The sequence below is a fragment of the Rhincodon typus genome, chromosome 38, assembly GCF_021869965.1.
Source record: "Rhincodon typus isolate 14 chromosome 38, sRhiTyp1.1, whole genome shotgun sequence".
Lineage (NCBI taxonomy): Eukaryota > Metazoa > Chordata > Chondrichthyes > Orectolobiformes > Rhincodontidae > Rhincodon > Rhincodon typus.
The window spans coordinates 4,631,050-4,647,553 of record NC_063369.1 but is presented as its reverse complement, the minus strand read 5'-3'; the positions used below and the strand labels follow the sequence as shown (position 1 = coordinate 4,647,553).

At 42.9% G+C, this 16,504-nt stretch overlaps 1 protein-coding gene across 2 annotated transcripts in view; it reads left to right on the top strand.

The window, feature by feature from the left end:
• The window catches only part of olfm2a (olfactomedin 2a), a 132,626-nt gene that overhangs the window by 94,851 nt on the left and 21,271 nt on the right, over positions 1–16,504 (top strand). For both annotated transcript variants that reach the window (XM_048618112.1, XM_020529143.2), the window contains exons 3-5: positions 1,142–1,297; positions 15,167–15,386; positions 15,996–16,102. In XM_048618112.1, the coding sequence (XP_048474069.1) occupies positions 1,142–1,297; positions 15,167–15,386; positions 15,996–16,102 (483 nt within the window). The remainder of the gene's footprint in view (positions 1–1,141; positions 1,298–15,166; positions 15,387–15,995; positions 16,103–16,504) is intronic.

The window sequence follows — 16,504 nt, the reverse complement described above, 5'->3', positions numbered from 1 at the left end:
TTTCTTTTTGTCTTTCCCTCTCATTGTCTCCCCATCTCTCTCTTCCCCGTCTGTCTCTCCACCCCTTTCTTTCTTCACCTTCATTCTTTCTCTCTTTCCCCACCTTCTGTCTCTCTCTTCCCACATCATCTCTGTCTCTCTCTCTGATTCGCTCCCTTCTCCTTCCCTTCCCAGCATCTCTCTCTCACCCGTCTCTCTCTGCACCCTGCCCCCATTTTCCCTGCTGTCTCACTTCACCATCTTTCTCTCTCCCTCTTCCGCTATCTCTTCTCCTGTCTTTGTTCTTCATCTGTCTGTCTGTCTCTCTCAGTGTATCTCCCTCCTGCTCCGTCTCACAAGATAGGGGATATTATAATATTAGCATGTAAGTTTTGTCAAAGTTCATCGGCTGCTTTGAAACTCACCGGCACCATCTGTTTTCTTGGACACAAAATGTCCTATCAACCTTCAAATCAGCGGACAAAAAGTCATGAAACAAAAACAGGAATTGTTGGAGAAACTCAGCAGAAACTCTTGCAGCATCTATGGCAAGAAAGCAGAGTTAATGTTTTAAGTCCAGTGACCCTTCACCAGAACGGGACAAGAAACATTAATTCCTTGTCCCCCTCTCCAGATGTTTCCAGACCTGCTGAGTTTTGCCAGCATTCTCTGTGCTTGTTTCAGCTTTCCAGCATCCATTGTTTTGTTTTATAGATGGGATGTCATCCCCATCGTGAGCTAAATGTGTCACACTGACGAAGACAAAACTATGGACATCTTGAGTATCAGACCCTTTGCATTTGTGTAAATGTCTGGAAATGGTTCTGTCCAAATTTCTAACTCAGAGATTGCATGCATGTGGGCAAAGTGCTCCTTTGTTTGTGCCAACATCTTAAACTTTAGAATTCCTTTCTTGAATGTCCCAATTCTTACTCTGCCTATATGAAGCTTATTAAAACCATCTTTCCTACCAAGCTTGTGATCAATTGCTCCAATTTTCCCTCTGCAGCTCTCTGTCCAATGTTGTGTGTTACTTGTCCCCATCAAGCACCTTGGTGAGGTATAAGTGTGCTAAAGGTGCTATATAAATGCACATTGTTGTTTTTACATGCATGTAGTAGGGGCTGGATCTGTCTGATCAATCCAACACTTCATGTTCCAGGTTCAGAACATCTCACAGTCAATCGAGGTCCTGGATCTACGCACCTATCGTGATCTCCAGTATGTTCGGAACACAGAATCACTGATGAAGGTTCTCAACGCCAGGTTGAAAGTCGTATCAGAGAGCCAAACAAACCTGTTGAACAGAAATTTCCAGGTAGTGTGGCCCCCAGAGGCAAAATCTCTTTTCATCTCCAATTTCCCTCCCCAGCTTTGCTCAAATGTACCTCCAATTGGACACAACTGTCTTGCCAAGTGACCATTTATGGTTAGACATCCCGGATATTTGTCTCTGGAAACCATCATTACCTCAGGCATCTCTATCAAAGAGGGTGGTAGGATGAGCAGTGTGACATCTGAGCAATATGGTCTTATACTGAACTTACGGGCACGTGATGTTCAGCAACTTTATGAGCTCAGCTTAATTCAACACAGGGCAAGAACCTAGCATTTTCCCGTTCTCTGTCTCTCCAGAGACAAGGCACCTTTAGCTCTTGGCCACTGGAGCAGGTTGTGTGTTACGTACGACATTCTTTCTCAATGTGGCTTTTGCTTCTTGCCCATATCTTAGGAGTACTATGGTGTGGCTGTGATTTTGTAGGTCTTGGTGAGGTGTTTTTTTTTTCCTTTATTTATTCATGGGATGTGGGCATCACTGGCTAGGCCAGCACTTATTGCCCATCTCCAGAGGGCAATTGAGAGTCAACCACATTGCTGTGGGTCTGGAGTCACATGTAGGCCAGACCAGGTAAGGATGGCAGTTTCCTTCCCTAAAGGGCTTTAGCGAACCAGATGGGTTTTTCCAACGACTGACAATGGATTCATGTGAGTTTGTGACAGTTTCTGTCCGTGCCTGAGTATGTGACTGTTTTTGTGGGTGTGTGGCTGTGTTTGTGTATATATGTGTCAGTGTGATTGTGTTTCAGTCTGTGTATCTGGATGTGTGACCGTGTTTGCATCTATATATTTGGATGTGTGACTGTATTTGTACGTGAGTGTATTGGTGTGAGTGTATTGAGTATCAGGGTGTGTTGCTGTGTTTTTACTGGTCTAGGTATGTTTGTTTAGGCTGTGTTTTTGTATATCTGTGAGTGTGACTATTTCTGTCTGTGCCTGTGTGTGTGTGTGTGTGTGTGTGTGTGTATAATCAGACAGACACACCGTTCTGTTGTACTAACTTGGAACCATTGATCCCTGTTACCCGGGCAGTGGAGTTGATGATACATTGTTTTATTAACATCTTTGTTGAGGCAGATTACAATAGTTTCAGACTCTGTTCAAACAATCAGCTCTGTGTCTTTAAAGCTGTGGGCAGCTAGGCACATTCCCCGGAGCGAAATCAGAAATAGATTCTGCACTCCCAATGCCTGTAAATTGGAACTGTAATTTGAGTTTCTGTTGAAACAAATGCAGTGAAGACTCTCACATATCAGTGCAGTCCAGAGTTGTTAGGGCTTGTGAAATGGAGAATGATCTTGACATGTCGCAGATGCTCTGGTATTCAGACCTTACAGTGTCCTGTATAATGGGCACATTTATCGGGAATTTAACGGGATGAGTAAGTCACAGCATGAGCTGGGCCGAATCAAACGAGGCAGCAGTGAGATGTGGCAAGGAGTTTGTGAAACAAAGCCCATTATCAGTCTTGTTGAAGCAGATGGTGAGGTTGGCAATGTTTAAAGGAGAATTGGGTGACAGTCAACCAAACCCACGACTACTTCCATCTAGACGGACAAGAGCAGCAGATCCATGGGAACACCCTCCCCTGTAAGGCCTCCTCCAAGCCACTCACCATCCTAACTTGGAAATACATCATTGTTCCTTCACTGTCATTGAGTCATAGTCATACAGCATGGAAGCAGACCCTTCGGTCCAACTCGTCCATGCTGACCAAGTTTCCCAAAGTAAACTAGTCGCATTTGCCTGCATTTGGCCCATTTCCCTCTAATCCCTATTCATGTACCTGTCCAAAATGTCCTTTAAATGTTGTAACTGTGCCTGCACTTACCACTTCTTCTAGCAGTTCATTCCATATATGCAACACCCTGTGTGAAAAAGTTGCTCCCCAGATCCCTTCTTAAATCTTTCTCTTCTCACCTTAAAAATATGCTCCCTATCTTTGAACTCCCCCACCTTAGGGAAAGACCTTTACTATTCATCTGTCACTGGGTCAAAATCCTGAACTCCCTCCCTAAAGGCATTGTGGGTGCCAGAACACCACACAGACTGCAGCAGTTCAAGAAGGCAGCTCACTGCCAGCTTCTCAAGGGGCAGCTAGGGACAGGCAACAAATGCTGGCCTAGCTAGTGACACCCGTATTCTGTGGAACTATTTTTTAAAATGGTAGCACCCTAGACTAGCTAAAGACAGCTTTATCACCTTTGTCCCTAGGAGAACATAAGAAATAGGACCATCAATACTGCTGCGCCTTTCAATACAATCAAGATTGATTCGGGGCTTCAACTCTGCTTTCCCGGCCATTCTCCTTGTCCCCGATTCCCTCAGAGACCAAAATCCCTCTCTCCCGGTCTCAAATGTATTCAACAATGGAGCAGCCACACACACAAACAGAGATAGAGAATTTCCCAGCACTCTGAACAAAGACATTTTTCCTCATTCCAAACCTAAGTGATGAATTACTTATCTTGATACTGTGATACTCCAACCAGGGGAAGCTATTCCCAGTATCTCTCCTGTCAAGGCACCTTCATAATCTGGAAGTTTTCGATTAGATCACCTCTCAATTCTTCAAAACTCCAGAAAACCATTAGCCCACGATAATCCTCCCATCTCAGGAGTAAATTTAATGAATATTCAGTTACTGTCAGCAACTATTTTTCCTTAAATATGGAGACCACACAGTGCACTTAACATTGAAGAAGTATTTAGATGTGCACCTGTGATGCCAAGGCTATGATACGAAGATATGGGCCAAGTGCTGGAAAATGAGATTAAAATAGATGGTTGTTTTTGACTGGCACAGACTCCATCAGATGAAGGGCTTCTTTCTGTGCTGTAGACCACTTGAATTTATGTCTACGACAGTACTCTAAGTGTGATCTCCGCAACACCCTGCACAAATTGTAACAAGACCTTCTGATATTTCTAATCCAATGGCTGCAATGAAGGCTGACATGCCATTTTCCTTCCTATTGGTTTGCTGTACCTACAAGCCAACTTTCTGTATCAATCCTTGTTTGACTATGTTACTATAGCCGTTGTTTTCATAGAGTTGTAATAGGGTTAAAGTTAGGTTAGACTTGGTACAAGCAGTATTAGTAATTTCAAATGTTATGAACTCAAGCTCCATTTGAGCACTCAAAAAGTTAAAGTGTTCACCCTTTACTAGAGCCTGTTGGGTGTCTCGGAGAGACAGTTAGATCACAGAATCCCTACAGTTTGGTGGCAGGCCATTTGACCCATCAAGTCCACACCACTGCTCCAAACAGTATCCCACCCAGACCCAGACCACCGCTCTATCCCTGTAACCCCACATTTCCCATGGCTAATCCACCTAATCTGCACATCCCTGAACACTATGGACAATTTAGCATGGCCAAACCACCTAACCTGCACATCTTTGGACTGTGGGAGCAAACTAGAACCAGGAGGCAACCCAAGCAGACACAGGGAACTTTTACATATGTTACACCATTTTTCAAAAGTAAGGGGTCATGGAGACAGCCAATCGTTGCTGCTACTCCATAACAATACCCTGGTCAATCAGGATCTACCTGCCTGGTCTGAGAATTAAGATTGACAGCGAACTGCCCTTGTTGCATCTCCATGTCAGTGATGGCCCAACCAATCAGCACCCACTTTTCATTCTGTATAAAATGGTGTCTCTTTTTGTACAAGTCGGTTCCTCATGTCCTGGTTCCAAGGAATGTAAGATGAGAAGCTTCAACTTCTGAACTCTAAACCAAATTTGTTCTCAGTCTGAGTTCCTTACATAATATAAGATGTCATTGGCCCATTGTAGTTTCCCCCTACATTATGAGCCCAGTGAACCTTCTAACAAGACAAAAGATGTATTAAACTATTAACTTCACTTGCTCCCACAATGATATTGGTCTATGTTATGTTTGTATTTATGCAGTAAATTTACCATAGTTGGTTTAACCTGAGGGTCCTCGGGGCAAGATTGAGAAGGTAAGGATTTCATAGGAATCTCAGCTAGTACAGGAATTGAACCCATTCTGTTGGCATCACTCTACAATGCAAACCAGTTGTCTAGCCAACTGAGCTAACTGATCCCCAATTAATACAGTATGGCACATCTTGCTCATAAGAAGGAAACAAGGAACCTGACAGGAGGGTTATCAAATAAACTTTCATACAAAGCCATATCAGGAATTATTAGAAGCCGATCAAAAGCTTGGTTAAAGAGGGTAGATATGAAAAAATGTTTGAAAGGCGATAGAGAGGCAGAGAATTAGAGAGGAAACATTAAGCTTAGAGCCCAAGTAGCTAAGGTCTGACTGAATATGGTGGTGTAAAGTAATGGGAGGGGAGGCAGGGTGGTGACCAGATGGCACAGCTGGAGAAGCACAGATATCTTGCATCCTGTGAGACTGAAGGTAGTTACAGCAAAAGGGAGTGCCATGGGAGGATTTGAAAACTACAATGAGATTTTAATACGGACCCAGTCAGGATGTGCGTGCAAATGTGGGTGAACTGGTCAGGGGAGATAGGGGCATGGAGACCTGATACCCAGTAGATGTAAAGTCCCAGTCAATATTACAGGAGCTTCTACAAACCATCCATTGACACAACTTCACTATTGATCTCATAATTTTGCCACTAGACCAACCAAGCAGGTGTAGGACTATTAGGGACAGTGTGCTTAGTATTTTTATAATGTCCCTTCAAGAATTTAAATTTATGGATTCTTTGGCGTTAGATGCTGTGGGGAAGTTGCTCATGTAGTGGTAATATCTCTGGACTAGTAATCCAGAAACTCAGAATAACATTGTGGGGATGTAGGTTCCAATTCTGATAGGACACATGGTGAAGATAGATTTAATTTAAAAAAAGTTAGTTTAATGGCAATCATGTTACTATAATATCAACGATGGTAAAAGCCCATCTGGTTCACAAGGTCCTTTGGGCAAGGAAACTGCTGTCTTACCTGGTCTGGCCTACATGTGACTGCAGACCCACAGCAATATGGTTGACTCTTACTGCCCTCTGAAATGGGCCTAGCAAGGCACTGAGTCTGAGGATGGCTAGGGAATAGGCAAAAAATGCTGGTCTCATCGTGACACCCCCTATCTCATGAATGAATAAATAATAAAGATATTGACAGGATTCCTAATGGAAATTCTCCGACCCTTTAGTCAGTCCATGTTGAATAACACAAGATTTAGATATGAAAGAGTTAATTTTCAGAATTAATGGGAAGATGTGCCTGTTAACCCACGTGTACACGTTCATCACAAGCAAGTACTAACTCTGAAAGTGACTAGAGGCAGCACAATGGCTCATAGCGCCAGTGACCTGGGTTCAATTCCAGCCTCGGGCGACTGTCTGTATGGAGTCTACACATTCTCTCCGTGTCTCTGTGGGTTTCCTCTGGGTGCTCTGGTTTCCTCCCAGAGTCCAAAGATGTTCAGGTTAGGGTGAATTGGCCATGCTAAATTGCCAATGGTATCCAGGGATGTGCAGGTTAGGTGGGTTAGCCATGAGAAATGCAGAGTTACAGGGGTAGGGTAAGGGAGAGGGTCTGGGTGGGATGGTCTTTGGAGGGGGTGGTGTGGAATCAATGGGCTGAATGGCCTGATTCCACACTGTAGGGATTCTATGATTCTTTGAAGCCTCAGTATATATTCATTTGCTATCCCTCATTTTAAACAACACTCCTCATCATAAACAAAATGAATTCCCTTTGCTCTGAATTGTAAATATTTGATTTTGTTAAAGATCTAATTAAGACTTTTCTCCAGACAGACCAAGTCTCCCACAGTCAACACAAAGAGAGAGAGTGAGCACCTAGGGACAAGCAGTGCAGCGGAGAAATAACAGATCAGAATTGTCAGCACGGAGGGATGTGTGGCCTGAGAAAAGATCTCCTGTGTGTTAAAGATTCATAAGCATGTCATCTTTCACAGTGTTCAGAAGGACAGTCATCTCCTTCTGGCTCTGTGAGGGTGATGTGTAGATGGAACGAGTTGCCAGATGAAATGGTAGATACTGGTATAGTTACAATGTTTGGATAAATACATGAATTGGAAAAGTTTACAGAGATATGGGCCAAATACGGGCAAATGGGACTAGTTTAGTTTAGGAAACCTGATCGTCATGGACAGGTTGGGCCAAAGGGTCTGTTTCTGTGCTGTAAGTCTATAATTGGTGCATAAGCCAGGTTTGGGTGGTGAACTGACTTTTTGTCTGTTCGCCTCTTATTTACACCAGCCTGGTCTACAATGACTATTTGCAGACCACGAAGTAGCCCAGGACTTGGAAAGGTTTTAAGCCTTGCTCCCTGACTTGTAGGTAGACAATCCTTCCTCATGGCTGAGTTTGAGAACCAGCCTCTTGATCCCTCTCAAATCACATGATATTCTTCTTTCCTATTCCTTCTTTCAAGGGCTGTGGGCATCAAGCCAGCATTTGTCACCCGTCCCTAATTGCCTTAGAACTGAGTGGTTGGGCCCTTTTAGAGGGCAGCTGAGAACGAGTCACTTTGCTGTCAGTGTGGAGTCACACTTAGGCCAGGATGGGTAAGGATGGCAGATTTTCTTCCCTCCAGGGCATTCGTGAACCAGATGGATTTTCTGGACAATTAATTGTGGTTCTCTTTGTGCCACTGGGAGGGTAATATGCCATGAAGAAGGTATAAGGAGGTTGCAGATAATTATAGATAGGTTGAATGAGTGAGTGAGCTAAAATGTGGCAGACAGATTATAAGGTGGGAAGTTTTTCTAATGTGGCAGAAAGATTGAAGAATTACTCCAACAGAGAACAACTGAAGAATTCTGAGTTCCAGAGTAATATATGTGTATGACTCATGTAAAGCAAGTATACAGATGCAGCAAGTAATAAAGTAGGCTAATATGATGTTTAAGACAGAGATTAGGGATTTTTTTTTTCTCCTCAGGTTGTTTGACTTTTGAACTCTTTGTTTTAGAAGGTGGTGTTTATAGACATTTTTGAGACTGAGTTTGGATAGATTCTTATTAAGCAGGGAATCAGGTTATTTGGGGTGGATGGGAATGTGGAATTCCAAACATAGAGATCACCCACAATCTTATTGAATGACATAATAGGCTCAAGGGACTAAATGACCTTTTCCATACACATTACTGAGAAACTCGCCTTATAATTTTACGAGGTTTCATTTGAATGAGGTTTCAGTTCCACCAGTAGTCCAAGTTGGATTTGAACCCACATTTCCAGAATATTAGCTTGAATCTATAAATTACTTAACACTTACCTTTCCATTCCACCACACAATGATGGAATTGAAAACGGTATCTCATACAAAGGCCAAAGATGAGATAAAGATTAGGCTACCTCCTTTGAAGAAATTGCCACTCTTAGCTTCCCATGCAACATCTTAGTCGCTTTCTTGTCTGTGACTCAACGCTGAACTAACTATTTTAATGATCCGATCACCAAATCTCCCTTCTGTTCATGTTGAAACAGAGCAGAAGGAGCTTTAATCTGCCTCTGGCATGTTCTTCCTGGCTTGGGAGTGTTGATATTGTTATTTCACACCTGTATTACAGAGATTAGCTTTCCACAATGTTATTACTATCAGCACAGGGATTTGAAAAAAATCAAAATGAGAGAAGTGCGCAAATGTAGAATAAAAAGATTATTCTCCAACACCATCCTCACAACTGCAATTCAAAAGGACATAGATCCAAAATCTGGCTTCGGGACAGATTTGAGGAATGTCAGTGATAAGTACCTGAAATGTTTGGTAAATAAAGATGCAGTGGGATACTGTGACAGGATAAATGGGCTGATTGGCCAATGTGTGTGCTGTCTTGACTCTAGGTCTGACTGCAGCAACCTGCTGTGATTTCTTGAACAACATTTCCCAAACTTCCACCACCAAATGAGTGGAAGCACTAGCATTTATTGAAACAGGTGCACACTGTTCAATGGGAGATGATCTCTGATCTGTATCCCATCTCCATTTGTCTGTCTCCATCCTCCGAACCTCTTAACTCACAGTTGGCAAAATATTTATCTATTTCAGATAAACACTGATTAATCGAGATATCATTTTCTGCTTTTTGTGGGAGAGATTTCCACATGTTTAGTACCTAGTGCGTGATGGATTGCCTTCTAGTTTCTCTCCTTTGATTCTGACCCTATGTTCCATTGTCCTAGACTTCCCCCATGAGCGTGAAAACGTTCCCTCTATACAGTCCTTTCAAACTCCCCAAACCCTCACTTGAATAATCAACTTCTAATAAATGAAAATGAGATAAATACATACGGTAGAATGGAAAATATTTTCTTCGGCACAGTTAAACCTTGACTGCTAATTTACGTAACTGATCTTCGCATTTTAACTCTTTTGAGATGTGTTGTATGTGTACCTTCCCTTTAAAAACACCATGTGTGCTGTGTGTATACAGTATTGTGACTGTGCCTGCTTGTCGGTCTGCTGTGAGTTTGCAAGCTGTACACATACAGAAATGAGAACAAAAATCGAACAAACTGCAGATGCTGTAAATCAGAAACAAAAATAGAGATTGCAGGAAAAGCTCAGCATGTCTGGCAGCATCCGTGAAGAGAAATCAGAGTTAACATTTCAGGTCAAGTAACCCTTCTTCAGAACTGAACCAGAAACGTTAACTCTGATTTCTCTTCACAGATTCTGCCAGACCTACTGAGCTTTTCCAGCAATTTCTGTTTTTGTTTCACACAGAAATGAGTTGGTTTGTGGAAATGTCTGCTCCATAATTTATAATGCACTTTACTGTTTTAAATAAACTAATCCACAGAGTTTAACAACCTCTGACAAGCAATTGTCATTAGGTCAACAGCAACTGGTGTTTCTGGTGAATCTGCCCCCTACTCTTTTTGAAGTATGTGATCCAGAACTGTGCAGCATGACTCCAGACATATTTAATGTAGCTGTAGTGAAACCTCTTCCCCATTATTTTCAAGCCTTCTGGGTATGAAGGCTAATCTTCCATTCACCACTGCAATTCATTTTTGTACTTGACAGCTACATCTGAGTGAAATGTGCAAATGTACTTTATCAATACTTTACAACACCTCCCTATTCTTAGCTTGTCACCATCCTTTCTTTTCCTACAACTTGTTTTTAGACAGCCCCTATGGTGAAATCTATCTGCCACAGTTGTGTGATCTCAAAAATATCTCTATCATTGATGCTTCCAGTCATATCCCTTACCTCACCAATCATTATGCAATGGACGATGTTGGGTCTATGGATCTCTATTGTGTTATTTCTTTCATTAATAAACATGATCAATAATTATGTATCTGCGTCCCAGCACAGACCCTTGTGAGACTCATAGAATCATAAAGTCATATAGCACGGAAACAGACTCTTTAGTCCAACCCATCCATACCGAACACAATCCCCAACTAAACTAGCCCCACCTGCCTGCTCCTGGCCCATATCCCTCCAAACCTTTCCAATTCATGTCCTTATCCAAATGGCTTTTAAATGTTGTAACTGTACCCTCATCCTCAGGAAGTTCACGCCACGCACGGACCACACTCTGTATAAAAAAAAACCCTCGTGTCTTTTTTAAAATCTCTCTCCTCTCACCTTAAAAATGTGCCCCCTGTTTCTGAAATTCCCCATCCCCCTCTAGTCAGCTGTTTCTAAGTCAAATACTCACTCATTAGTAATCTCCTAACCAAGTCAATCAGTAGTTCTCCCCCTTCCAACTCTATTTTATTTTAGCCCTTTCCCCCTCTCCCTCACCTTCGATGGTCTCATTACTCTTAATGGGCTGTGCACACAAATTATTCAATTGGAAAACTCAGCTGATTTACTGGTGTTAGTTAATAGATGTAAAAGAAAACATGGATGATTTGTTGATGGGAAAAAAAAAGTTGTGTGTAAGAGCACTTCTGAATATAGAGAAAACTGTAGAAAATAAAGATGATAATTTGCCTTCAATTCCAAAGGCTTTAAATTTAGTGAGTGATCCCTAATATGGAATGTTACTGGGGGTGAACACCATCAGCTACAAATTCCCCTCAAAATGATATATTCTCCTGATTGGAAATACATCGCTGTTCCTGCATCGGTGCTGGGTCACAATTCTAGCACTCCCTCCCACACTACACTGTGGGAATACTTTTTCTATTTATTCATTGGGTGTCGGTAGCTAGGCCACCATTTATTGCCCCATTCCTAATTGCCAGAGGGCAGTTAAAAGTCAACCTCATAGCTGTAGGTCTAGAGTCACATGTGGCCCAGACCAGTTCAGGATGATAGTTTCCTTCACTAAAGGAATTTTGTGAGCCAGATGGGTTTTCCAGCAATTGACAATGGATTCATGGTCATCATTAGACTCTTAATTCCAGATTTTTTATAAAGTTGAATTCAAATTTCACCATCTGCCATGGCAGGATTTGAATCCAAGTCCCTAGAACATTACGTGGGTATCTAGATTAACAGTATAGCAATAATACCACTAGCCTATCACCTCTTCCTTGATGACCAGGAAGTCCTTTCCAGAGGGGATTAACACCACCATCCAGGGATGGGCAATAAATGTTACTTTGTCTTTGTATCTCAAGCATCATTTGTTTTTGAAATGGCCCATTGATAATGCAGACAGTGTGAATTGCTGACTCCTGGAGCTGAGGGATTCAGATGGGAGATGGCAAGTGGAAAATTACAGGTCTTCCTAATGTTTGCAGCAAAATACACAGTTTAAAAAAATCAGCTTTGTAGGTGCTCATAAATCATCTATTGCTTTTCCCAGCCCCTGCACTATGAGAAGCAGATGTAGATTAATGTAAGACTTTGAGGCCTGTTGTTTATTAACACATTCTTCCTCGCTCCTTGTCTTTTCTAGACAATGCATTCTGTTTGTTAAGCTGAAAAAACCTAGTTAAAATTTATACGTGATATTTAGTGTCGTTCAGGGGTCTAGGGGATGTAGATGTATTTTAAGACAAGGCTTTTGAATTTCATAAGCAAAACAAGTGTCAAGGAGATTGATGTTGCATTCGCTGATTCATAAATTAGGTGCCAAACCAAGCAAAACGTTTCAATTTAGCTATGGATAAACTGTCGGATTAAATTACTGGACACAAATTACATCTACTTTCTTTAAAGATGCATAGGCAGGTATAATGATATCCTGTTCCTGCATGGCTGTTTGCATTGTTACCGAGGAGAGGGAGAGTTTTAGTTGAATTTCTTGCACTACCTATCTCCGCACAGCACTGTCTGAGACAGGCAATTGACAAGACAGGATTTCGGGACTCTTGAGTTCATTCATTGATGGGATGGGGGCACAATCAGCATTTGTTGCCCATCCCGAATTGCCCTTAAATTAATTAGCTTGTTCAGCCATCTCTTGAGGGCAACTAAGAATCAACCACATCATTGTGGGCCTGAATCGGGGGAGGTGATGGCCTGGTGGTAATGTTGCTGGGCTGTTAATCTAGAGACTCAGATAGTGTTCTGGGGACAAAGGTTTAAATCCTGCTTTGGCAGAAAGTAGAATTTGAATTCAACAAAAATCTGGAATTAGGGGTCTAATGGCAATCACAAATCCATTGCCGATTGTCAAGAGAGGAAACCCATCTGGTTCACTAATGTCCTTTAGGGAAGGAAACTGCTGTCCTTGCCTGGTCTGGGTTACATGTGACTCCAGACCTACAGCAATATGGTTGACACTTAACTGCTCTCTGGGCAATAAATGCTGGCTCAGCCAGCAAGGCCCTCAACTAATGAATTAAAAAGGTAACGACAGCAGAGTCCCCTTGATAAGCAGGTAACACCATTATTGATGTCAAGTTTTGAATTCAGGATTTATTAATTAAATTTAAATTCCACAAATTGCCAGGGCTGGATTTGAACCCGTAAGCTCCAACAATTAGCCTGGGCTAATTACCAGTGTCCCACCATCTCTGTGCTGGTCTGTTTACAAGATCAGTTTGCTTATGCAGTCATTGCGGGGGGAAGAGTCTGGGCATCAATTTTCCTCAAGGCACCAAAGGTTATAGGTCTAAGAGGCCTCACTGAATTCCCTACATTATGCCCATCACCAACAACTTATAGTGCACCTACTGCATATTAACATGACATGAAGATCAAGGTCTAGAACAATTAGCAAAATGAAACTTATGCCTGGGCCACTTAAGGAGATATACATTCAGTCGACCAAAGGCTTGGCCAATACAGCAGGTCTTAAGTATTTGAAAGGAAGAAGGAATGGGCTAGGGGTGGAGGGATGGAAGTCCAGAGCTTGGCGTTTTGGCACCTGAGGTACGGCCAAAAATGATGGAGCAATTGTGACTGGGGACACAGAGGTTGGGAGGTATCTTGGAGGACTGTGGTACTGGAGGGGTTTTCAGAGATAAGGATCAACACCTCACTGGTCCCTGGGTCTTGTACCCAGACTGCCGTACTGCCTACGAGGTTAGCACTCAATGTTATCTGAGCTCCTCTGCTCAAGAGTAGTTCTATGCAGCTTCCCCTAAGCTATGTGTCTTTCAACCTCTCAAACCAATTCTGCCATTCAGTAACAGCATGGGTAATCAATATCATCATCCTTTTGGTTCTGTGAAACGTCAATACCTTAATTAAAAGGAAGTACTGACCCCTCAGCAACGCGCTCCAGCTCATCACCCTGTTCCCCTCACTGTCTATAGCTCCACAAGGGCAAAGGAACAGGAAGGCAAGTGGAAGGGAGCAAGATGGCAAATGAAGCAATGAGGGGACAGTGAGGGGGGAAATAGTGAAATGAGGCAGCGAGGAGGGCAGTGTGTGAAAGAAGGCAGCGAGGGAGGAAGTGAGGAGAGAACAGTGACAGAAACGAGGCAGCGAGGGGGGACAGTGAGTGAAATGAGGCAATGAAGGAGGTGAGGATAGTGAGTGACTTCCTTTTACAGTGTGGTGATGTGAGATAGTGGTTTAAGCTCCACATGAGTTTCCACACACCTTCATCATGTCACCCAATCACCGTAACTTTCCATTCCTTTCTCCATCAGGCATTTATCCAGCTTCTTCTCAGATACACCTATGTTATCTCCCTAACAGGACTAGACAGAGTAAACACAGGAAGGATGTTCCTGATGACTGGAGAGTCCCAAACTAGGGAGTCACAGTCTAAGGATAAAGGATAGGCCATTTAGGACTGAGATGAGGAGAAATGTCTTCACCCAGTGAGCTGGGAACCTGTGGAATTCTCTGCCACAGAAAGCGGTTGAGACCAAAACATTGAATATTTTCAAGAAGGAGAGAGATGTAGTTCCTGGGGCTAAAGGGATCAAAGGGTATAAGGAGAAAGAGGGAACAGGGGACTGAGTTGGATAATCAGGAATGATCATATTGAATGGTGGAGCTGGCTCAAAAGGGCTGAATTATTTTTCAATCATTCCCAGGGTGGCTGACTAGGCCAGCATTTATTGCCCATCCCGAATTGGCCAGAGGGCAGTTGAGAGCAATCATATTGCTGAGGGTCTGGAGTCATGTGTAGGCCAGACCAGGTAAGGCTTGCAACAGTCTCCTTCCCTAATGGGCATTAGCTGCTTACGGTCTATTCCTGTTCTTATTTTCTATGTTTCTATTTAACTAGCACTGGTTATCCAGTACAATATCCTGTTAACTTTGTGGGGTGTCTGGTTACCTCATCTGGTAATGCTTTAGCAATCTGCTTTAACCTGGTCATGGCCTCAATGTTAATTGATATCCGGACCTCAGTGTTTCTAGATGAAACTGATTTGAGCGATACAAACGATTGAAGTAACAGAGTGAAAGGAAAGGGTGAGCTATTACTCTGATGGATTAGAGTATTTATTGTGAACAGAAACTGATTCAGCAAACTGTCTTGGCATTTGACAGGAACTAAAGGAGAAGATGAATGAATTGTTGCCACTGATACCAGTCCTCGATCAATACAAATCGGATGCCAGATTGATTCTAAAGTTAAAGGAAGAAGTTCGGAACCTCTCGGTGGTCCTGCTGGGAATCCAGGAAGAAATGGGTGCCTATGACTATGAGGAACTACAGCACCGAGTCATGCTTCTTGAGCAGAGACTCCATGCCTGTATGCAGAAACTGGGTAAAGGCTTCTTTGTATCAACACTCACCTCCCTCACTTTCTAGGACTCTTTTGTTATTGCATGGTTTGGATTGCTTCAGTGGCAAGTTAACACTGGCACAAGGTTCCAGTGCTTGCTGTCTGGCCAGCAGGAGGTTAGCACTGGTTTATTTCATGTCCCTGCCCACATTTAGAGTAATCAGTCATCTGGATAACTGTGTACCCCAGCTCCTTCCACTCCCCTCACCATCATTTCCCCCTTCCCTTACACCATTCCCCCTTCCCTTACACTATTCCACCCTCCCCTTCCCATTACTCTCCCATCTCCTTACACCATTCACTCCTCATCTACACAGCCCCCTCCAGCACTCCTCCCCTTACACCATTCCTTCACTACCATCCCTCCTGTCAGGTTGGATGTAAAATGCATTGCCCATCCTCTTTTTGACTTCACTAATGGCCAACATTTACCCTAAGCCAGTTTAATTTGAAAGGCCTTGCCTGCTTTCGGCCTGTTCTCTACCTCACTCTGTGAGGTTCTCTTGGACCTTCCCAAAAAGAACTGAACATTTGAATGACTGGTGACCTGATCTAGGGCAAGGTAAATTTATCCATTATGTTATCCTGCAGGCTGTGGGAAGCTAACGGGGATCAGCAACCCATTCACTGTCCGGGCTTCGGGCTCCCGCTTTGGGGCATGGATGACCGACACTCTGGCGTCGAGCACAGAGAATCGGGTAGGTGGACCGGACCAGATCGAACTGAACTTGACCAATTAGAAGGATGTTGCGGTACAGAAACGATGGTTTGACACGGTTGCCTTGTGGCTTAGACCGGCTAATTACACATGTGACCAGCAGAGAGAGTTTACTGGTTTATTTAGTGAACTGGGTGGAATGTACAGTGACCAAGATGGTACATGTGCAACTGAAGGGGTTATTTGGAGAAGAATCCGGGATGCTGTCGGGGGAAAAGAACAATTCCTCTGCCATTTGGTTTAAGTATTATTCACTTAGAATCTTAAAGACCTGCCCCTTCATTATTTCCATTAAAAGGTTTTCCACAATTATGAACCTGTAATTAGACAGCATTTGCTAAACCATCCCGAGTGTGCTAAGAATTACATTGACAACCAATTT